Source organism: Rhinopithecus bieti, unplaced genomic scaffold (assembly GCF_001698545.2).
Source record: "Rhinopithecus bieti isolate Rb0 unplaced genomic scaffold, ASM169854v2 scaffold_6439, whole genome shotgun sequence".
Taxonomy (NCBI): domain Eukaryota; kingdom Metazoa; phylum Chordata; class Mammalia; order Primates; family Cercopithecidae; genus Rhinopithecus; species Rhinopithecus bieti.
Genome location: NW_016805421.1, coordinates 772,646 through 797,411, shown reverse-complemented (window position 1 = coordinate 797,411; position 24,766 = coordinate 772,646). Strand labels below are relative to the sequence as shown.

Here is a 24,766-nt window from a genome sequence, read left to right as displayed (position 1 = left end):
AAAAAAAAAAAAAAAAAAAAAAAAAAGCTAGAGAAAGAAGAGCAATTTAAGCCTAAAGCAAGCACTAAAAAGAGAAAAGAAAGAGTAAAACCTAAGATGGAAATCAATGAAGTTCAAAATAGGAAGACAACAGAGAAAATCAATGAAACCAAAAGCTGACTGTTACAGAAGGAATTGTGTCCTCCCCAAAATTCAAATGTTGAAGTCCTAACCCCTAGTAGCTCAGAATATGATGGTATTTAGAGACAGATAAATCACCTTTAAAGAGGTGATGAAGTTAAAATGAAGCCATTAGGGTGTTCCCTATTCTAATCTAACTGGAATGGTTATAAGAAGAGGAAATTTGAACACAAAAGAAGAGATGGCAGGGGCACACCTGTTCAGAGGGACAACCATGTGAACAAGCAATGAGAGGGCAACCAACCGCAAGCCAAGGAGAGGCCTCAGGAGAAACCAAATCTACTGACCTCTTGATCTTAAGAGTTCTAAACCCAAGAACTGTGGAAAATAAACTTCTCTTTGGCCACCCAATATGTGGTATTTCATTATGACAGTCCTAGCAAATTAATACACTGGTTCTTTGAAAACATCAATTAAATTGATAAAACTACACCTAAGGTAATAAAAAAAAAAAAAAAAAAAGAGCAAAGACACAACTACCAATATCAGAAATAAAAAAGGGTGATGATTACTGATTCTATAGTAATTAATAATAAAGAAATACTACAAAAAACTCAATGCCCACAAATTTCGTAGTTCAAAGGAAATTAATTCCTTGAAAAACAAACTATCAAAATTCACACAAGGAGAAACAGGAAAACTGAAAAGCTCTATGTCTATCAAAGAAATTGAATCAATAATTAATAATCTTCTAAAAAAGAAATCACTAGGCCCAGGTGGTTTCAGCAGCGAATTCTCTCAAACATTTCAAGAAGAAATGGTATCAATTCTCTACAATCTCTTCCAGATAATAAAAACAGACAGAACATTGCCTAATTCATTCCATAAGGCCAGCATTACCTTCATATCAAAACCAAATAAAGGCATTACAAGAAAGGAAAACTCTAGATCAATATCCCTTATGAACATAAACGGAAAAATTCTCAACAAAATACCAGCAAATTAAATCCAATGATGCATAAAAAATTATCTACCATCACAAATCAGATTTATTACAGGGATGGAAGACTGGTTTAACATTCAAAATCAATAAATGTAATCAACCACATCAATGGACTAAAGAAGAAACATCAAAGGACTGTACCAATTCACAAAGAAAATGCACTTGACAAAACCCAAAGCCCACTCATGAGAAAAATTCTCCACAAACTAGGAATAGGGGAGAATGGCCTCAATTTAATACAGAACATTTGCAAAATACCTATAGCTAGGATTATACATAACAGTTCTCTAAGACTGAGAACAAAACAAGGATGTCCTCTCACCACTGCTATTCAACCGCTAGCTACTGAAATAAGAAAAGGGAACAAAAGACATACAAACTGGAAAGATGAAATAAAACCATATATATTCCTCAGACGACCTAATCATCTATATAGAAAAGCCCAAGGAACTGACCAAAAAAATAAAAATAAAAAAAAAACAACCTCCAAGAACAGGTAAATAAGTACAGCAAGGTCACAAGATATAAGGTTAATATACAAAAGTCAACTGCTTTCCCACATACCAGCAATGAAAAATTCACATTTGTAATTGTTTTTAAATACCATTAAAATAGCCCTCCAAAATGAAATTCTTAGGTGTGAATCTAATAAAATATGTAAAGTACCTGTATGTGAAAACTACAAAACACTGATAAAAGCAAAAGGACCAGGCACAGCAGCTCACATCTGTAATCCTAGCACTTTGGAAGGCCAAGATGAGAGGATCACCTGAGGCCAGGAGTTTGAGATCAGCCTAGTCAACATAGCAAGACCCCATCTCAATTTATTTTAAAAAAAATTTATGTTTATATGAATGAACAAAAAGGTTGAAAATCTGTTATCTAATCTTCTACTAAAAAATAAAGAAAAAAGAGAAATCAAATCTGAAGCAAGAAAAAAATTGACAATGAAGAGTAGAAATCAATTAGAAAATCAAACAGAGAAAAATACAAAGCCAAATCTTGGCTCTTTAAAGAGATCGACCAAAACAGACTAAGAAAAAAGAAAAGACACAAATTACCTAAATCAGGAATTAAAAGAGGCTACCACTACAAATTCTACAGACATGAAAATAACAATAAATAAATGCTACAAGCAACTTTATGACAATAAATTCAACAATTTAGATAACGTACCATTTCTTTGAAAGGTACAAAATATAAAACTGACACGAAAATAAATAGAAAATACGAAATTCCTTATGTTTAATAAATGAATTATATTTGTAAGAAAAAAACCATCCCACAAATTATAATATGACCAGGTGGGTTTTATCTTAGAAATGGAAGGGTTTTAACATGCAGAAATCAATCAGTATAACACACCATATTAACAGAATTAAGGAGAGAATCTACATGATCATTTCAATAGATGTATTTCACAAAACTCAACAAACACTCATTCATAATTAAAACTCTCTGCACTTTAGAAACTGATAAATTACATTGTATAACATGGTTATTACATTTAACGGATTGTATACTTGAAAACAGCCATGAGGGTAGGTCTTAAATGTTATCAATGCAAAAAAAAAAAAAAAAAGTAAAACTATTGTTATAAATCTGTTTAATACAGTGGTTGCCTTGACATCCATTTTAGGCCTGACCTAAGTTATCCGTAATCCAGCCAACCCTGTCACCTTTGGCCTAGTTAAAACTTTCCCTCCCTGTGTGGTGTTTGCCATATAGCCTACTTATTCCTCACTAATCCAAAACCCAACACATCCCATAGCTGCTGACCACAATAAAACCCAGAGTCATATGAATAATACCAGAGTCATATGAATAAGCTCCCCTTTCACATTGTTCTCTTTAAACTAGCCAGTCCACAACCCACAGGGAAATCCCAAGGGATAATCCCCACAGACCTTAATAAAGGCATAATTCCACAGGTCTCCTCTTCCCGCCCACCCAGCGGCTGAATCCCCTATTTCCAGACTTCTCTTTGGCCTCACATTGGCATCCTAAACTCTCTGGTATCTGTGTGTATAAACTTCTCTCCTTTCATGCATTTGGCTTCACTTCCTCACTGTGTCTCTCCTGACACAGCCATACTATAGTATCCTCAACATTATTGAATGTTTTAAACAAATCTTAACTGTGTGAGGTGATAAATGTGTTAATTAGCTTGACTATGCTGATCATTTCACAATGTATACATACATCAAAACATCACACTGTACATGATAAATACAACTTTTATCTATCAATTATCCTCAATAACGCTTTGGGGGAGAAACATACAGCCAATATCATAGTTAATAATGTCCACAGAGTTTGGGACCAAGGTAAAGATGTTGGCTTTCACCACTTCTAATAAACATTATACTAAAGGTATCAGTTATTGCAATGAGGCAAGGAAAAAGAAAGAATAAGTATCAGAAAGGAAGAAATAGAAATGATCCCATTTGCACATGACAATGCTGCTTACATAGAAAGTTCCAGGGAATCTACAAAATAATTTCTACAACTAACAGATGAATTTAGAAAGTTACTGGATACAGGGTTAATATATAAAAACCAATTGTTTTCTTATATACTAGAGGCAAAAATTTACAAAGGACACCAAAAGCAGTATGTCTCTTAATCATTCCCCCACGATTTCATCATGTACTCTAACAAAAGCCTAAATTAATCATTCAGTTACCACATTTACATTGACAGTTCTAATCTGCTTTAATTTAAAATTCATCAGCAAATAATAATTTATTGGCCGGGCACAGTGGCTCATGCCTGTAGTCCCAGCTGCTCAGGAAGCTGAGGTGAGAGGATCCCTCGAGCCCAAGAGGTGGAGGTTGCAGTAAGCCAAAATTGCACCACTGCACGCCAGACTGGGCAACAAAGTGAGATCCTGCCTCAAAAAAAATAATAATAATTTACTAAGTAAGCACTATATTAGGCACCACAGGGAGAAAAAAAACTGAACTAAATCTAATACAAGAACCCTACCAAAAAAAAAATGTTGTGGAAGATATTTAAAAAAAAAAAGAACCCTACCATCTACCAACTGGAAGGCACTTTTAACAAAAATGATATAAGCACCAAGTATATTTGCCTTTTAAGTTAAACATACTTTAAGTTAAAACATACTTTTAAGTTAAACATTCCTTTGCTTACACATTATTTATTTTTTTATTTCTGATTTTGTTTTGTTTTGTCTTGTATTATTTTGTGTGGTCGGGAGTTAGCAGAACTTAAATTTTTTGACTAATTTCCACTCTTTAGACCATGAATAACCTGAAAGAAATGAATAAGCTGAAAGAAACCATTTTTAAAGATCTGTGCAGAAAAGAATTATTTACATTGCCCTAACAGTTAATTTACCTTTCTTCACTGAAGCGACGACCAATCTTTACTTTACACTTGTCCTGGGGGAGGCATGCTGCTAGTAGAGGCACTGTACGCAACACTTTGTTTTCCTTTAATTAAAAAATGAATCGAAACATAGATTTTTACTTAGATATACACACTTTTAAATATTTTATAATGAACACCTGATTCATAACTTTATGTATAACTTTTACAAGCCTTTTACTAAAGACCACAGTTTAATAAAAGGTAAAATTTCTCTGATTTATCAGTATTAGCCATAACACAAGCATACCTTTTTATTCTATTTGGGTATGTTTACAGGTTTACTGATCAAAGAAGATTACATTAATATATATAATGATTACGATTATTAAAATGTAAATTTGTGTTTAACTAAATTGAATCATTTATTCTGATAAGTTTTTCATTTCACAAGTAATTACATTTTGCACTATGTCAGCTTGAAGATAATTGCCTAGATCTTTATGCCCAAACAGCAAGGAAGTGCTCAGAAAACAAAACAATGGGTTCTTCCCAGCATAGCCTCTTTATTTAAATTAAATTTTTTTTAAAAAAAGGAAAACAAACAATGTGGTATGTCAAAGGGACATAGAAGTCAATCTTAAAGTGCTCCCAATGGCTAAAACTGAACAATTTGAGCAACAAAATAAATAACACAGTACTGGGTTATAACCCAAAGTACAAATTAGAGTCCAGAATGATATAAATAAATGACTTAATAAATAAATGGGGGAGAAGAAACAAATCTTCCTTACAAAAGAATTCCAAATAATAAATGTAAATACTACCCCCTCCAGAAGGTGGGGCTTAATCTCTTCCTCCCACTTGAGTGTGGGCTGGATTTATGGCCTTCCTTCCAAAGAATATAGAGTATGGAAAGAGAACAAAAATAATAAATAACTTTAGAGTGGAGAAATCTGGTGGCCATTTCTGAAAATGCCATTAACTTGACTGTCATCAGTGGTTTCTTCGATGTCCTAGCTTCCAACACTGGAAACCATCTTTCTTGTTGCCACGAGAATTCTACCTTGAATCCCATAGAGTCATGTGATTAGTTACTCTGCCTTAGGTGGTTTTAGGACATTTTCCAATGTTTAATACAGTGTTCTTCTCCCCTTACCATCACCATGAGACTGTGACACAGACTTAATCACTTTTTAAACCTTTATCAAAGTGATACATGTATATATGTCAAATTAAATAGTGCCAAAAGATTTAAAATGCTACAGTTGTTCCCAGATGTACTCCCCAGTACCACTTCCTGGAGGCAATCACTTTAACTCTTTTGGCTATTTCTTCTGGTAGTTATCTCCATATAACCACATAATAAACATTGTTTTTCTATTTCTTGATTTATCAATTTTAGATATTATCCAAAAACTACCAATTATCATCACCATAACAGCTAATATTAAGGCACACAATTCTAAGTGCAATACACAGAGAGAAATATATCTTTTGTCATATCCATTTTACTAATGAGGAAACTGAAACACAAAGATGTTAATTAACTTGCCCAAAGTTCCATAGTTTATAGAACTATTAAGAATTTGAACTTGGGCAGTCTAGCTCCACAGCCCTTAAGTACTGCCTCTCATAACAAATGAGGATTTAGCTATCTAACACCACTCCTTCCTCTCACATCTAATATTATTAGTTAAGTCAATAAAGAGTGTTTGCATCTTCACAACTAAATATACATTATTCACAAAGGCCAAGTCGTTTAACATTTCTTTCTTGTAAAGCTTTTGTTATTTTGAGATAGCTTTTCTGTTTTTATCCTTAAGTAATTTTATATGTATGTATACCTACTCTTTGAAATGCTCCATCATATCACCTCCATATCATCTACTCCACCAAGTCTTCTTTTCCCAAAGCCCCCTCCTAAAGCCTATCTAAATGGTTTTTAATAACTTTTTTATGGGACAGTCAAAAAACTAGCATATCCTTTTATTGGAAATGGTGTGCTGAAGTTAAGCACAGGCAGCCCAGTATTAATAAGTTAGATGAAAACTGGAAAATTCCTTTGCTGAGAATGGCTGGGCAGGGTGGCTCATGCCTATAGTCCCACCTCTTAGGGAGGCAGAGGCTGGAGGATACCTTGAGCCCTGGGTTTGAGACCTGCCTGGGCAATATAGTAAGACCTCATTCTTAAAAACAGAAAAAAATTATAGAAAGTTCCTTTGCTGAGAAGGAAAAACTGTATGGATGCATTTGTATATGCATAAAATATATTTGTAGCACACACAATGATGAATGCATCATCTAAACCATGGATTAATGGTAAAAAATAAATTAAAAATAAGATATTTGAAAACATTAAAAAAAAAAAATAAGGCCAAGCATGATGGCTCATGCACGCAATCCTAGCACTGTGGGAGGCTAAGGCAGGAGGATCACTGAAGGCCAAGAGTTCAAGACCAGCCTGGGCAACATAGTGAGACTGCATCTCTACAAAAAAATAGAAAGAAAACATTAATATTGCCACAAATCAATGAAAACACCCATATTAAAAAAGCTATCTTATATCTGGAACCACACAATAATGAAAAGGCACCATACTGTGTCTACTGCAAAATGAACACAGTACTTACCATCAAATCTCAAGTGGTTTGGGGTTTTGTTTTGTTTTGTTTTTTAAGATAGGGTCTTGCTATATAGCCCAGGTGGGAGTGCAGTGTCACAATCATAGCTCATTGCAGCCTAAAACTCCTGGGCAGAAGGGATGCTCCCACCTCAGCCTCCCAAATAGCTAGGCCTATAGGCATGTGCCACCACATTTGGCTAATTTTTTCATTTGTTTATAGAGATGGGGTCTCACTATGTTGTCCAGGCTGGTCTCAAACTTGTGGGCTCAAGTTATCCTCCTTCTTTAGCTTCCCAAAGTGCTTGAATTCTAGGCATGAGCCACCGCTCCCAGCCTCAAAAGTCAGGTTTTAATCAAAACTGCTATGGCCAACAGGCTATCATTTTACATAAATTTTGAGCTGTACAATGTTTTAAGTTTAAATGCAGTAAAATAGTGCTAGTTACCAAAATTGTCATAATCCTGACAAAAGCATGATGCTGTTAAGACTGAGAAAAAGGTTAGGCCAGGTGTGGTGGCTCACACCTGTAATCCCAGCACTTTGGGAGGCTGAGGCGGGCAGATCACGAGGTAAGGAGATCAAGACCATCCTGGCTAACGTGGTGAAACCTCGTCTCTACTAAAAATACAAAAAATTAGCCAGGCATTGTGGCAGGTACCTGTAGTCCCAGCTATACTCAGGAGGCTGAAGTAGGAGAATGGCGTGAACCCAGAACGCAGAGCTTGCAGTGAGCTGAGATCGCGTCACCGCACTCCAGCCTGGGCAACAGAGCAAGACTCCATCTCAAAAAAAAAAAAAGGGCTGAGAAAAAGGTTGCCCACCAAATGGAGTAGTTAACAATTTGCAATAAAAGAAAAAATGTTTCAAGGCTAAGCCATGAGAATTGTTTGTACGTGGGAGGCAGAGATTGCAGTGAGCTGAGATTGTGCCACTGTACTGCAGCCTGGGTGACAGAGGGAGACCTTGTCTCAATAAATAAATAAATAAATAAATAAATAAATAAATAAATAAATAAATGTTTCATTATTTGAAAGAGATAAAAGATTAATTTCTTTTATACCTCTGTTAAAGTCTTCAAGTGATCCAGACTCGAGAAATTTAAAAAATAATTATTCCTTCTTAGAACGCTTGACTGGGTCTATGATGCCCCCAGTTCCTAAATACTGAAAGAGTTTTAACTGTAGTTTACACTAAATATACTTCACAGTATGCATTGAGTAGTTTTGTATTAATTATAACTTCCTCCCCTCGTCATTAAGCAGCTAATCAAGAGTTACAAACACACATACACGCTGGCAAATATGTATAATTGTACCTGTAGAAGAGAGTATTAATTTTAAAATCTTTACATATAACATGCATTATGAAATACACAAGTTTCTTCTATTCATCTAAAATAAACCAAAAAATTATTTATACATTCACTTTGTAAGAGTAAAATGCCAAAGTTACCTCTACTGTAGCAAGAAAAGACATCAAGGAACATAAGCTATGACCAAAATTTAAAAAGCAATGATTTTCTTAGCTCTTTATTCACAAAATCTCATTTTTTCTTCATACAAAATTATTTGAGTTTTACATTTATATACTATTCAATAACATAGATTTTGTGAAATGTTATCTCTCTCTAGAGCATATGACTCTATACTACCACATGAAATTAAAAGAAATTATTTTTTTCCAAAAGAGAAAATATTTATCATCAACTTCTTTTCAGAAATGCTAAAGAGCTGGTAAAGATAAGTATGTTTATCTTCGTGTTTACTCTTGTGGACTCATATTCTATTTGAAATCGTGTATTTTACAAAATCTTACCTCTGCTGGATGCTGAATTATGTACAAGTGGGTAGAGATATGAAGAGGGTGCGCTGGGAGAAATGGACACAAACACACTTTCTGAGGCCGGCTGAAGGGTAAAAGAAAATAAAACTGGTAAATTTTAAAATACAACGATAAAACAATTTTAAAATGAACTTAATACCACTGAATTTATACAAAGAGGTTTGCTAAAGCTGCATTCTTTTCAAAATGAAATACCAAAAATGAATTCAATCAGACTTTAGACATGAAAATGTGGAGAAATGCAAGTAAATTCTTTACCACTTATATAGATTAACATATCTCAAAAAAAAAAACTTACCTTAGTTATATTTAGAGAAAGAATACCTATAAGTTATCTGGTCCCTTTATTCAAAAAATGACACTTCTGATTTGCATTCCAAATCAAGAAGAGATCTCACATCAAAGAGAAACCTGGCAACTCTTCTCTATCACTTTAAGTTGAGTAAACAATAAGATGATAAAATATTAAAATACAATTACCATGTAGAGAAAAATACTAATCAAACTTAGCCATCAATCAATACAGAGAGCTTAACAATTGGGAGAATAAATTCAAATAGGTGCCACCAAATTGTATTTGGCTAGAATTATACCAGAAGAGTATTTGCTTTTTCCATTTAACTTACCTTTTCTTACTGTTTGTCCTTTTATTTTACTTACTTTTAGTGCTTTACTATTGTTTAGGTAACTCTTACACACAATATAAAGTTCAAATAGAATTAAAGGATATACCTGCTATCTCTGTCCTCCAGCCTACAGTATTCTCTTCCTTTAGGGGCAACCAATGACCGGTTTTTTATGTGTCCTTCCAAAAGTATTGTATGAATAAACATTTATATTTTACCATTAAATACTATATTTGGTATATGTATTTATAATATGAAATTCATGGCCGGGCACAGTGGCTCATGCCTGTAATCCCAGCACTTTGGGAGGCTGAGGCGGGCGGATCATCTGACGTCAAGAGTTCGAGACCAGCCTGGCCAATGTGGTGAAACCCCATCTCTACTAAAAATGCAAAAATCAGCTGGGCATGGTGGTGGGTGCCTGTAATCCCAGCTACTCGGGAGGTGGAGGTAGGAGAATTGCTTGAACCCAGGAGACGGAGGTTGCAGTGAGCCAAGATTGTGCCACTGCACACCAGCCTAGGCAACAGAGCAAGACTCCATTTCAAAAAAAAAAAGAAAGAAATAAATTCATTAAGCAGCCAGATCCCAGATATGGGAGTAAATGTTTCACAAACGATCACAGGCAGGTGTTATATGTCATTACAACAGTATACAAATGAATGCTATATTAAAGGGAATTTCTAATACCATACATACAAGCTGACCACTGTTAACTCTTTCCTCAATTTTACTTATGTGGAATTTTAGACTGAGATTAAGAAATGCTTATTAATAAACCATACAATGTGGGTAAATTGGCTCAAACATCTGTTAAATACACCCTCTCATTCTGCAAGAAACTGCCAAATCTATGCTCTGGATAAAGAAATTATCTAGATATCTTAGGCAGAAGTAAAATCATATTATACATGACTCCACCTCCTCTTTCCAACCCCACTGAACCTGGAATGGAAGCTTAACCCAAGGAAAATCAATACACCTGATTTCCAGTGACTTCTGAGATGATTCGCTATGATTGTTCTGCCCCACATTGGATTTCCTCTCAGGAATATAAGGAGATTTTTCAGATGGAAAGTTTTTCTGTGGTCACAAGAGTAAACACAAAAGAGGGACAGACACCAGTTGATGGAACTGGGTGCACTGACAAACAGATCAAGCACTGCTATAAGAAAGGATTGCTCACTCAGTAGAAAGAGGAACAGGATGAGGTACATTCAAATTCTAAAAACCGAGATTCTGATTTTTTTTTATTAAGTTAACCAAAACCAAAAACTAAAATGATTCGAAGAATAAATACATCACAGAACAGAAGAACCAAGTAAAAACTGATGTTTCTCCAACCTAACCAGGCAAATTTAAATGAAGTATCTATATCCTAATAGTATTTCAATGTGGTGGGTGGGGTAGAGTTTCACTTTGAATTTTTTTTAATAAATCTATTCAAATGTTGACTGAAGAAAAGCTGTTAAGTCCATAAACATTAGCTTCAATCTTTAAAAAAAAAAAAAAAAAGAAACAGAATCTCACTCTGTCACCCAGGCTGGAGTGTAGTGGCACAAACTCACCTCACTGCAACCTCTGCCTCCTGGATTCAAGAGATTCTCATGTCTCAGCCTCCTGAATAGCTGGGATTACAGGCACACATCACCATGCCCAGCTAACTTTTTTTATATTTTTAGTAGAGAGAGGTTTTCACCACATTGGCCAAGCTGGTCTCGAACTCCTGACCTCAAGTGATCCGTCCACCTCAGCTTCTCAAAGTGCTGGTGAAACAGAAAATTTTCCTTGACTCCTTCCTGGGCCTCATGACAGGAGTGCCTCACTTACTCAGTCCATAGCTCTCAATCCCAGGTGAGCGGGTGCGGGAGCCAGAGCTAGCACTTTTGGGTGTTGGCAGGAGCAAAACTCCGTGGGCCCCCCTCTCCCCGCAGTGTCTAAAGGGGTACTCGTGACCCCTGAAGCCCCAGAGGGCGTGTGTTACAGTGCTTTTTCAGCTTTGCCGCCCACACCTGTGGCACCCAAGCTCTTGTTCAGCATCCAGTAAAAATCGGGTCACACGAATGAATTGAAGGGTGGTAAATATGGAGGATTTTATTGCCAATGAAAGTGGCTCTCAGAGGGAAGGAGAGCTGGAAGAGGGATGAAGCAGGAAGGTGATCTTCCCCTGGATTCCGACTGTCCCCAGCTGGACTCTCCGAAGCAACACCATTAAGCCATCCTTCTGAGGTCAAGCTGCTTTTCTCCAATGTCAAACTGCAGTCATACCATACAGCTGCCTTTCCTCCTCTCCCTTTCTCTTCCCTCTGTCAGTTGAGTCAGGGGTTTTTATGGGTACAGGATGGAGGTGGAACGGGCCATGTGTGGTTTTCAAAAAGACAACATTCGAGCGGGAAAACAGGAATGCATGTTCTCACTTTGGGGCATAGTTCCAGGCTTGAGGGTGGGGCTTTGCCAGGGACCTTGCCCTTTTCTGCCCAGAATTTCTCTGCCTCCTGTTCCTATCACTGCGATTACAGGTGTGAGCCACGATACTCAACCAATTTTAATCTTTTACAGATAAAAGTCCTAACTTGTATCTGTAAAAGATTAAAATGTTATTGGGGCAACACAGAGTGTTTTTACCTAAAAGGTTGATTTCTAACCTTTAGTAGATGAACTACCTATTACACTGTTTTTATAATATATATAATCATTCATCAAATGTGTTATGCAACATTTGTTATTAAAGTGAGTCTAACTTCAATTCATTTTGGGGATTTTCAGAACTATACAAAACCACAATATAACTGAAGTTCCTCAGTAGTATCACAAAATCAACTTATTTGAACTGCCCTTTTGAAACGTTCTACAAAAATTGATAATTTATCCTCAATGGACTCAATGAAAATGTCAAATGAGATGAATTTTTTTCTTTTTTGAGACAGGGTCTTGCTCTGTCACCCAGACTGGGGTGCAATGGCACAATCAAAGCTCATTACAGCCTCAATCTCCCAGGCTCAAACAATCCTCCCACCTCAGTCACCCAAGTAGCATCTGGGACTAGAAGCACACACTACCACATTTGGCTAATTTTTTATTTTTCTGTAGAGACAAGGTCTCACCATGATGCCCAGGCTGGTCTCAAACTCCTGGGCTGAAGCAATCCTCCTGCCTCGGCCTCCCAAAGTGTTGGGATTATAGGCGTGGGCCACTGCGCCTGGAATTTTTTTTTTTTTTTTTAATAAATCAAACTGTAATATTTTGGCCTTTTAAAATGCAGCTTTAAATATCTAAATTAACAAGTGATTCACACCTGTAATCCTAGCACTTTGGGAGGCTAAGGCAGGCAGACCACTTGATCACAGGAGTTCAAAACAGCCTGGGCAACATAGCAAAACACTGAGCATGATGGTGAGCACCTTTAATCCTAGCTACTTGGGAGGCTGAGGCCAGAGGATCACTTGAGCCCAGGAGATTGAGGCTGCAGTGAGCTATGACTGCACCACTGCATTCCACCCTGGGTGACAAAGCAAGATCCTGTCTCAAAAGAAAAAGAAAAAGAAAAAAATAGAAAACAGAAATAACTAAATATAACTCTCTACAAAAATCAAGTTATCTTCGTATCTTGGAACTATCACGCGCATCCATGTGAAGAGACCACCAAACAGGCTTTGTGTGAGCAATAAAGCTTTTTAATCAGCTGGGCGCAGGCAGGCTGAGTCCAAAAAGAGAGTAAGGGAAGAGAGAGAGGGGTGAGGCCATTTTATAGGAGTTGGGTAGGTAGTGGAAAATCACAGTCAAAGGGGTTGTTCTCTGGCAGGCAGGGGCGGTCACAAGGTGCTCAGTGGGGAAGCTTCTGAGCCAGGAGAAGAAATTTCACAAGGTAATGTCATCAGTTAAGGCAGGAACTGGCCACTTTCACTTCATTTGTGATTTTACACTTGCTTCAGGCAATCTAGAGGTATAAACGCAGGCTTGGGCTCAGAGGCCTGACATTCCTGTCTTCTTATATTAATAAGAAAAATAAAACAAAATCGTGTTGAAGAGTTGGGGCAGTGAAAATTTTGGGGGGTGGTATGGAGAGATAATGGGCGATGTTTCTCAGGGCTGCTTCAAGCAGGATTAGGGTCAGGGTGGGAACGCAGAGTGGGAGAGATTAAGCTGAAGAAAATTTTGTGGTAAGGGGCAATATTGTGGGGTTGTTAGAAGGAGCATTTGTCATATAGAATGACTGGTGATGGCCTGGATGTGGTTTTGTATGAACTGAGAAACTAAACAGAAAACACAAAGTCCAAATAAGAGAAGGAGAAAACAGGTATTAAAGGACTAAGAAATTGGGAGGACCCAGGACATCTAATCAGAGAGTGCCCAAGGGGGTTTAGCATAATTACTTGCTTGGTCGGCAAGTTTTTGGGCTCTATCCTTGAGTTTTTTTATGTTGTCATAGGCCAGGTAAGACTGATTTAGGTAAAAACACTCTTCATTAAAAAGATACAGAGTCCTCTTTTTTTAGCAGTAAGTCGAGGCCTTGGCAATTTTGGAGGAAAGACAAATGCAAAGCCAGCAATTGTTTCTTAAAGAAGGATTAGAAACGGCTAGGAGAGAGTGAGTGAGATAGATAGTGTGGTGGAGATAGCTGGGGAGAGGTAGAGGGTAGCATAAGAAAGGGAACGAGAATAAGAGTGAGTATAAAAGTAAGGAATAGGACTTCATCAGGGTGAAAGTATTGGAGTGTACCTTGCAACTGAAGATCTTCTATCCATTTTACAAGAGACTTAAGGGTGGTGGTTTGAGGTAAAACCAGGAGATATCAGTTATGATGGTTTGGAGGTAAAGTGTAAACTGGTAGTGTAAACAAGGGCAGGGCATTCACGAGTAGTTGAGAATGGTGAATAGGAGTATGACTAGACAGAAGACAGCAGGGATGACAAATTTTGGGGGCACAGTCCAAGTGAGGGGGGTGGGAGGACTGTGTAAAAGTCCTGTTGTAAAGAGTAGGATAAGGAAGAAGAGACCTAATAAAAATGAAAGGATGTATTAGGCTTATAAGGGTTACTACTTTTCTTCAGAAATGTGGGTGAGTTTAAGGGAAGTAGGGGAAAGTACTTGCGACTGTTAGGAGGAAGAGGAGAGACGAGGCTGGCAGTCTGACGGACACAGCTTTATTCTGGAATGGTGAACCCAATGGGGAGGGGTCCTGCAGGCAGACAGCAGTTGGGGTATTATAGATGACTAAGTAGGGTCCAGTCCTTCGAGGTTGTAGAGTTTGAGGGGTCAGATTCTTAACAAGAACTGATCGTCCAGCTAGGGTGTCTTTATATGGCTGGGAATCTGAAGTAGGCAAGAGAAGATTAGCAGCCTGGCAATTTTCTGTCTAGCCTGAGGGAGGACTGGAAGATAGTCGCCTAGAGGACTGGTGTCTGGGATGAGGTTGGGGCTGAGCAAGAAAGTGAATCATGTCTGACAGAAGGGAACAAATGACCGTGGTGGCTTTCTCAGACCCTGAGGGAAAGGCCTCTACCTATCCAGTAGAAGTGTTTTCTCAGACCAAGAGGTATTTTAGTTTTCTGACACAGGGCATGTGAGTAAAGTCAATTTGCCAGTCCTGGACCTCCAAGCTTGATGTGTAGGGAAAGGAGGGGGCCTGAATAATCTCTGAGTAGTAGTTGAACAGTAGATGGAACACTGAGAAGTGATTTCCTTGAGGACAGACTTCCACAATGGAGAGGAAATGAGAGGTTCTAAGAGGCAGGCTAGCAGCTTCTAACCTACATGGAAGAAGTTATGAAATGACAACAGAATAGAATGGGCCTGTGAGACTGGAAGAAGATATTTTCCTTGGTCTAAGAATCATTTGCCTTCTGTGGAAAGAGATTGATAGGTGGAAGTTTCAGTGGGAGAGTAGGTGGGAGTGACTGATGAGAAGGAGATAAACTGGCCATGAGGGAAAGAAGTTGGGATGCTGGCTGCTTCTTTAGCTACTTTATCAGCATAAGTGTTGCCCTGAGCAATGGGATCTGATGCCTTTTGATGGCCCTTGCAGTGAATGATTCCAGCTTCCTTTGGAAGTAAAGCAGCCTTGAGAAGAGTTTTATTAAAGAGGCATTAATGATGGAGGACCCTTGTGTAGTGAGGAGACCTCTTTCAGCCCATATAACAGCATAGTGGTGCAGGATACGGAAGGCACATTGAGAGTCAGTACAAATATTGACACATAGTCTCTTTGCAAGAGTGAGGGCCCGAGTTAAGGCAATGAGTTTGACTTGCTGAGAGACAGGGCAGGGGGCAGAGTGGTAGGCTCAATGATAGATGTGGAAGATACTATAGCATAGCCTGCTTTAGCTGGTGAGTGGCGATTAGGCCTGGTGGCACTGCCATTAATAAACCAACTGTGATCAGGGTGAGAAACAGGAAAAAAGGAAACATGGGGAAATGGAATGAATGCCAGGTGGATCAGAGAGAGACAGTCATGGGAGGTCAGGTGTGGTATCAGGAATAATGGGGGGGCAGCCTAAAACAGTAAGGTCAAGTTGTTTGGACAGAAAGGCTACAGAGCACAGTCCTGGCTCTTGTGTAAGAATTCTGACTGCACAGCCGCTCTGCACTTCGGCTGTGTGTAATGAAAAGTGTTGGGATTAGTTAGCGAGAGCTAGTGTGGGAGCAGCTTCTAGGGCTGATTTTAAGGAAGGGAAAGAGGAGTGGGGAAAGGATTTGGGATCTATGGGGTCAGCTAGGTTTCCTTTTGTGAGTTTACATAATGGTTTAGTCAGGATGGCAAAACCAGGTATCCAAAGGTGAAAGTAACTAACCATGCCTAGGAAGGAAAGGAGTTGTTGCTTTGTAGAAGGGGTTGGGGTTTAGGAGATTAGTCGGACATGATCAGCAGGGAGAGCACGTGTGTTTTATTAAGAATTATGCCGAGAAAGGTAACGGATGAGGAAGAAATTTGGGCTTTGAAGGGGATGCGCGATATTCTTTTGAGAATAGATGTTGGAGAAGCAGAAGGGTGTCCTANGGCTCTTGTGTAAGAATTCTGACTGCACAGCCGCTCTGCACTTCGGCTGTGTGTAATGAAAAGTGTTGGGATTAGTTAGCGAGAGCTAGTGTGGGAGCAGCTTCTAGGGCTGATTTTAAGGAAGGGAAAGAGGAGTGGGGAAAGGATTTGGGATCTATGGGGTCAGCTAGGTTTCCTTTTGTGAGTTTACATAATGGTTTAGTCAGGATGGCAAAACCAGGTATCCAAAGGTGAAAGTAACTAACCATGCCTAGGAAGGAAAGGAGTTGTTGCTTTGTAGAAGGGGTTGGGGTTTAGGAGATTAGTCGGACATGATCAGCAGGGAGAGCACGTGTGTTTTTATTAAGAATTATGCCGAGAAAGGTAACGGATGAGGAAGAAATTTGGGCTTTGAAGGGGGATGCGCGATATTCTTTTGAGAATAGATGTTGGAGAAGCAGAAGGGTGTCCTATTGGGAAGATTTGTAGGAGGGGCTATAAAGTAGAAGGTCATTAAAATACTGAATAAAGTGAGAAGCAGATGGACGGAAAGAAAATAAATCATGAGAAAGGGCTTGACGGAAGTAATGGGGGCTGTTCCTGTAGCCTTGCAGCAGTACAGCCTAGGTAAGCTGCTGAGCCTGATGGGTGTCAGGGTCAGTCCAAGTGAAAGCAAAGAGAGGCTGGGATGAAGGGTGCAAAGGAATAGTAAAGGAAGCATGTTTGAGATCCAGAACAGAAAAATGAGTGAAAAATGAGTTTTGGAGGGAGGTATTGATGACAAAAGAGTGTACAGTTTGGGTACTACAGGGTGGATAGGCAAAACAATCTGGTTGATAAGGCATAGATCCTGAACTAACCTGTAAGACTTGTCCGGTTTTTGGACGGGTAAAATGGGGGAATTGTAAGGAGAATTTATAGGCTTTAGAAGCCCATGCTGTAGCAGGTAAGTGGTAACAGGCTTTAACCTTTTAAAGCATGCAGTGGGATGGGATATTGGCATTGAGTGGGATAAGGATGATTAGGTTTTAATGGGATGGTAAGGGGTGCATGATCAGTCACCAAGGTAGGAATAGAGGTGTCTCATACTTGTGGATTAAGGTGGGGAGACACAAGGGGAGGATGCGAAGAAGGCTTTGAACTGGGGAAAAGGGTGGCAATGAGGTGTGGCTGTAGCCTAGGAATAGTCAGGGAAGCAGATAAGTTAGTTAAAATGCCTAGACCTAATAAGGGAACTGGGCAGGTGGGGACAACTAAAAAGGAGTGCATAAAAGAATATTGTCTAAGTGGCCAGGTGCGATGGCTTATGCCTGAATTCCCAGCACTTTGGGAGGCTGAGGCGGATGGATCACCAGGTCAGGAGATCAAGACCATTCTGGCTAACATAGTGAAACCCCGTCTCTACTAAAAATACAAAAAATTAGCCAGACGTGGTGGTGGGCGCCTGTAGTCCCAGCTACTTAGGAGGTTGAGGTGGGAGAATGGCGTGAACCTGGGAGGCAGAGCTTGCATTGAGCCGAGATCGCGCCACTGCACTCCAGCCTGGGCAACAGAGCAAGCTCCATCTCAAAAACAAAAAAGAATATTGTCTAAGCTGGCAAAACTCCCAGAGTTGGGGAGTTTTAAGTGGTTTAGAATCCTGGCCTGGCTGTCAATACCTACAACAGTTATGGAGGCAAGGGAAACAGGCCCTTGAAAAGAAGGTAATGTGGAGTGCGTAGCCTCCGTATTGATTAAGAAGGGCACGGCCTAACCCTCCACTGTAAGAGTTACCTCAAGTGCCTGTGATGGTCCAGGAGGCTTTTGAGGCAATTGGGCAGCATCAGTCTTCAGCCACTAAGCCGAGAAGATCTGGGAAGGAGTCAGTCAGAGAGCCTTGGGCCAGAATTCCAGGGGCTCTGGGAGTGGCTGCTGGGCAAGTTGGACAGTCCGATTTCCAGTGGGATCTCTCACAGATGGAACATGGCTTAGGAGGAATCCCGGGCTGCAGGCATTCCTTGGCCCAGTGGCCAGATTTCTGGCACTTGAAGCAAGATCCTGGGGGAGGAGGTCCTGAAGGAATGCCTGACTGCTGTGGCTTAGGCGTTTTGAAGTTCTTCTGTGCTAGAGATGTGGCTGGGGTTTCTCTCACAGCAGAGGCAAGTAATTGCAACTCAGAAATACACTGCTACTTGGCTGCCTCTTTTTTATTATTGTACACCTTGAAGGTGAGGTTAATTAAATCCTGTTGTGGGTTTGAGGGTTGGAATTTAAGTTTTGGAGCTTTTTGTAAATATCGGGAGCGGATTGGGTAATAAAATGTATACTAAGAGTAAGACAGCCTTCTGGCCTTTCTGGGTCTAGGGCGGTAAAGCGTCTAAGGGTTGTTGCCAAACAAGCCGTGGACTGGGCTAGGTTTTCATATTTGATTAACAAAAGCCTAAACACTAACTGATTTGGGAGAGGTCGGATAAAGAAAATGGAGCATTAACCTTGACTATGCCTTTAGCTCCAGCCACCTCTTTAAGAGGAAATTGTTGGGCAGGTGGGGGAGGGCTAGTCACAGAATAAAACTGTAAGCTGGACCGGGTGTGAGGGAAGGAAGTGATAGAAGGATTATAGGGTGGAGGAGCAGAGGCCGAGGAAGAATTGGGACCTAGTTCGGCCTGGCGAAGGGCAGCCTGGGGAGGAGGGGAGAGGTCATACAGGTCTGTAGAAAAGGAGGATTCAAAGGACTCAGAGCTTGGGGTGGAGACTGAAGGAGAGAAAGAAGAAAGATTTGGGACGAGTCACGTTGGGAGCAGAGATTAGGAAGAGACTGATATGTAAAAGAATGCCTAGACTTCAGGCACCTCAGACCATTTGTCCATTTTTACGAGAAGAATTATCTAGATCTTGTAGGATGAAGAAATCAAAAGTGCCGTTTTCTGGCTATTTGGAAACATTGTCAAGTTTGTATTGCAGTGGGGTCAAGTGGTGTTGCAGAAGAAAATAAGGCATTTAGGTTTTGGGTCAGGTGTGAGTTGAAGAGGTTTTAAGTTTTTGAGAACACAGGCTAAGGGAGAAGGAGGAGGAATGGAGGGTGGAAGGTTGACCATAGTGAAGGAAGCAAGCCCAGAGAAAAGACAGGGTAGAGACATGGAGAGAAGGGGAGGGGTGGTACTTGGCCCACCCCAGGGAGGTGGTACTTGCCACCAAGGTGAAGGATCAAGGCAGGCATCTCCACGGTGATCAGAAACCCCTGAAATGTGGGTGAATAATCAGGCAGGTGCCCCCACAGTGATTAACATCAAAGGAAGGCTGTCTTCTCAAGTCCGTGACCGGCACTGGAGTTTTCGGTTCACAGATAAAATGTGTCTCCTCTGCCTCTACCAGAAAAAGAAAGCAACTGAAATTAAGGGAAGGGAAGGATTGAAAGGCGGCGCAGAGATTGAAAGGAGAAAGGGGTTGAGGGATAGTGAGAGAGGACAGAGAAGACAGTAAAAAGAGGTCAATTGCCCGATTTAAAATTGGTGAGATGTTCCTCGGGCTGGTTGGTCTGAGGACCAGAGGTTGTAGGTGGATCTTTCTCACGGAGCAAAGAGCAGGAGGACAGGGGATTGATTTCCCAAGGGAGGTCCCCCAATCCGAGTCACGGTACCAAATGTTTCAGCACCAAATGTCATATGCGTCCGTGCGAAGAGACCACCAAACAGGCTTTGTGTGAGCAATAAAGCTTTTTAATCACCTGGGTGCACGCAGGCTGAGTCCAGAAAGAGTCAGCAAACGGAGACAGGGGTGGGGCTGTTTTATAGGAGTTGGGTAGGCAGTGGAAAATTGAGTCAAAGGGGTTGTTCTCTGGCAGGCAGGGGCAGGGGTCACAAGGTGCTCAGTGGAGGAGCTTCTAAACCAGGAGAAAGAATTTCACAAGGTAATGTCATCAGTTAAGGCAGAAACTGGTCATTTTCACTTCTTCTGTGATTCTTCACTTGCTTCAGGCCATCTGGATGTACATGTGCAGGCTTCGGCTCAAAGGCCTGACAGGAACCTTTAAGAACATTTAGAAACTTTGCTCCAAAAGCCTATTTAAAAGTTGGTTGTCTGGAACTGGTTAGATTCTTAGCCCACAACAGCAAAGTCTTTAACCCATAAATCTGCAATATTTACAAATATTACTTTAAGTACAGTATCTAACCAGGACCACATTGTTTATGCTCCAAGACAACGCCTCTCATCTTGTTTGCAAGTCTCTGCTACTCCCAGGGCTGAATTCACTTTCTTTTATTTTAGTCATATGTATTTCCTTTAGATTCCTATTAATACTTCTATTTAAACACTTGACCACATCATACGACAAAATTTTGTTTTCACATCTTCCTCTCACTTCTAGATGGTGAACCCTCTAAGAGCAGAGTTTTCATTTAATTTTTGTATCCCCTAGTACAGTGATTGCCAAACTTTTGCTGTTATCAGAATCACCTAGAGGACTCATTAAACTAGATAGCTGAGCCCCAGCCCTCAAAGTTTCTGATTCAGTAAGCCTGAGAATGCGCATTTCTAACAAATTCCTAGGTGGTGATGATGCTGCTGCTGTGTAAGAAGTGAGGGGGTGAAGAATGTGAAGACCTCAGTTTGATGTGCAAGGCTCTAGAGGTGTCTGCCCCAGTGCGTTTTATTTTTCAAGTGACTTGAGTTCACTCATGTCTACATCCTGCCCACTTACCCATTCCTGTCTACATATCTGAAGGTTGGCAAAGCTTCATGAACTTTTGTGAGAAGTAGTAATCAAAGAATAATAAACAATAAAGCTATGGAAAACCCTTCCCCCTGCATGAAAATCTGACCTTCACTTAACTAACGAGCTCTATTACCCTGGCAACATGATAACGATATTGCTAAACAACACTGTATGTGATTTAAATGATAACCGACTGGTAGATTGATTGCATATGGACTAGAGACCTATAAAGACCCTATGGGGACACCATACTTTGGGCTTCCCTAATTTGGGGCCCTAGAAACTTGCTATAGAGTTGTTACAAAAGATGTTGGCTCCTGTGGGCATAAAGTTATTAGGTTGCCATATTTGCCTAGTGTGGAACATATCACCTTCCACCTGAGCTGGACTGCTATGCCAGACTGCCACAAGGATGCCAGCAGAAAAGGGTCATCTAAGGTTGCTCTACAATGCAACAAATGCAAGTTTGTGGCTCCTGGTCTGTATCTTTCTGGTATTAGGTGTGGCCTAAAGTAGTCTTATGCACCTGAATGTCTAGCAACTGGTGCTCTGCCTGGTATCTTATCCCAGATATCTGCAGAGCTTAAAGATTCACTTAGTCCAGGTCTTTGCTCCAATGCCCCATTCTAAAATAATCCAAAGTAGAACATGGTGGCTCATGCCTGTAATCTCAGCATTTTGGGAGGCTGAGGAGAAAGGATCACTTGAGCACAGGAATTCGAGATCAGCCTGGGAAACATAGCAAGACCTTATCTCTACTAAAAAATTAAAAATTAGTCAGACACAATGGTGCACACCTGTAGTCCCAGCTACTTGGGAGGCTGAAGCAGGAAGATTGCTCAAGCCCAGGTGTTTGAGGATGCAGTGAACTATGATCAACACCACTGCACTCCAGCCTGGGCAACAGAGAGAGAAAGACCCTGGCAATCAATCAATCAATCAACCAATCAAATGATCCACCTTTTCTCTCACTATCACTCTCTATCCCCTTATTCTGACTGATTTTTCTTCACAGCATTTTACTACTATTTGACATGTTAGCTGAATGTGGGTTTCCTTCTCTAAAATATAAGCTACAGGGAGGCAAGGACTTAGCCTACCTTTTTCACTGCTATATCCCCAGCACCTGGCATAGTAGGTGCTCAATAGATATTGCTGAATACACAAAAGAATATCTTTTTTTATTTTTTATTTTTGAGACAGGTGTCACTTTGTCACCCAGGCTGGAGTGCAGTGGCATGATCTCAGCTCACTGCAACCTCCGCCTCCTGGGTTCAAGCAATTCTCGTGCCTCAGCCTCGCCAGTAGCTGAGATTACAGGTGTGAACCTGTAATCTGGCTAATTTTTGTATTTGAATAATTAATGTATTTTTGGATTTTTTTTGTAGAGGCAAGGATTCTCAAATTCCTGGCCTCAAGTGATCTACCCACTTCGGCCTCCCAAAGTGCTGAAGTTACAGGTGTGCGCCACCGTGCCCAGCTGAAGGAGTATCTTTACATTCCCTCTTCTCTACACCTTTGAATGCTTTTCTCCTCCTACACAATTTTCTATCCCATTCTTTCATTTTTTTATATATCAAAGTTTTATTTCTCCTTTATGCCCTCTCTGGTACTTAAGTAATTCGTTTGTATTACAAATGAAATTCAGAGTGTCAGGTCTTCCTTTATTATACTTTGTGATAATTTTGATAAGTGATCGCACATAAAAGGCAAAAACATTTACTGAAGAGAACAGTTACTAAAAAAATAGCTAAGCAATTTACGTGTAAACACTATAAGCATGATTTAACCTAAAACTAATTGCTTTGGCTCATGATTTTATATGCTCACAAAACATCATTATCTATTTACTTTAAAGCATATTCTCTTTATTAACCTAATCTTAATTACAATTACTTCAAACTAATAAAACTGTAGTTCTTTAAAACATTTCAACTAGCTTTATATTTAGCAAGTTACTTTAAAAGATGCATTTCTGCTTATTACCTTACTATCAATCTTTCCTCCCCGACAATGCTCTGCATGCATGGTAATGGTGATTAGCTAACCAGCTGTTAAACCATCTCATCCTAAACTAGTGGGTAAGTGCAGAGTAACTGCTCTCCTCATTCTAAAATCTCTCTAGAAGGTTTAAATACTTAAATTAATAATGGATTGAATAATTTATAAATTCAACAAATTTTTTTTCAAATATTTACTGCATATCTAAGTGCCAGATATTAGGCACTTGGGACAATAAAATGAACAAAGATTCCTACCCTCATGGAGCTTATTTGTTCTCACTGTGCCAGAAATAATTTTTTTAAAGCTCCTTGCTTCTCCAGGCATAGTAGTGTGCACCTGTAGTCCCAGCTACTCAGGAGGCTAAGGCAGGAGGATCACTTGAGCCCATTTTGAGGCTGTAGTAGTACACCCAGTGAACAGCCACTATGCTCAAGTCTGGACAACACAGCAAGACCCCCACCTCAAAAAACGAAAAAAGTTCCTTGCTTCCTATGAACTATTATGATTGACAGGCAAAAAATATCACATAACTATATATCAAAACTGATTATTTGTAAATAATGAATATTCTTTTTTTAAAATCAAGCTACTTCTAGGAGTTTATATAGATATGAGGAATAAAAATTAATATCTAAAGAAATATAAACTGGTCAACTGGGTATAGGTTAGGGGAATAACTATTATAATGTCACTGCCAATGTTATTGTCCTGCTATGTGACCTTGGGCAAGTCATAGATTTTCAATTTCCTCCCTTACAAAACCGGTAACAATAAGGCAACAAGAGAGTTCTGGCTAGTAACTACTGCATTACAGGCAAACATTCTGGCTATTATTTTGAGCTAATTTATAACAGACTGACAAAAACAGGTGCTGAGTTTTTTCCCTTTTCTATATTTATAATGTATTTACAATGTATTTTCCACTCATGGGGTTTATCTTCTTTAAAACGTGTACAACCCAGTTAATGTTAATTACATTCTTAAAATATAAATGAAACCTTCAAATCATTTCCCCAAGGAAATTTTGTGAAATAAGCCTTTTCTTCTTTTCTCATTAAGGATATGGAAATACATGGGCTTCCCGTCAAACTAAGACCGACTCGCTTCCTAAACAAATGCTGTCATACAAAGGTAATGTGTATCACTCTGAGCATACTGTCTCTTACAGCCTGTGGGCTAATAAAATTATATCTGACATATGACTAGAGATGCTAGGACCTGCAAAATCATCTTTCAAAGCTTTAATTAAATTTCTTATATACTATTCACTGAAAGCTTTTTTCTCACAGTACTGATTTTAATCAAGATAATCTGAAATAAGTAAATTTTAAAGATTAGTGAGCAGATTCACAAGTACTCTTTTTGAAGGATTTCTTTTACCTACTAAACAGAAGCAACGTGGAACCCAGAAAACAGTGCACCTCAAATTTACCAATACTCAACAACATTTTATACTCCCAACAGAATGAAAAGCAAAGAACAAAAGTTTCATAGCTTTTCATTCAACTAGTTGAATAGATACACTGCATTACACATAAA

At 39.4% G+C, this 24,766-nt stretch overlaps 1 protein-coding gene across 2 annotated transcripts in view; it reads right to left on the bottom strand.

Annotated features, from left to right (window-relative positions):
* DTWD2 (DTW motif tRNA-uridine aminocarboxypropyltransferase 2) overlaps positions 1 to 24,766 on the bottom strand; it is a 165,598-nt gene that overhangs the window by 106,641 nt on the left and 34,191 nt on the right. For both annotated transcript variants that reach the window (XM_017872342.1, XM_017872344.1), the window contains exons 2-3: positions 8,899 to 8,989; positions 4,487 to 4,581 (exon numbers count right to left, since the gene is read on the bottom strand). In XM_017872342.1, the coding sequence (XP_017727831.1) occupies positions 4,487 to 4,581; positions 8,899 to 8,989 (186 nt within the window). The remainder of the gene's footprint in view (positions 1 to 4,486; positions 4,582 to 8,898; positions 8,990 to 24,766) is intronic.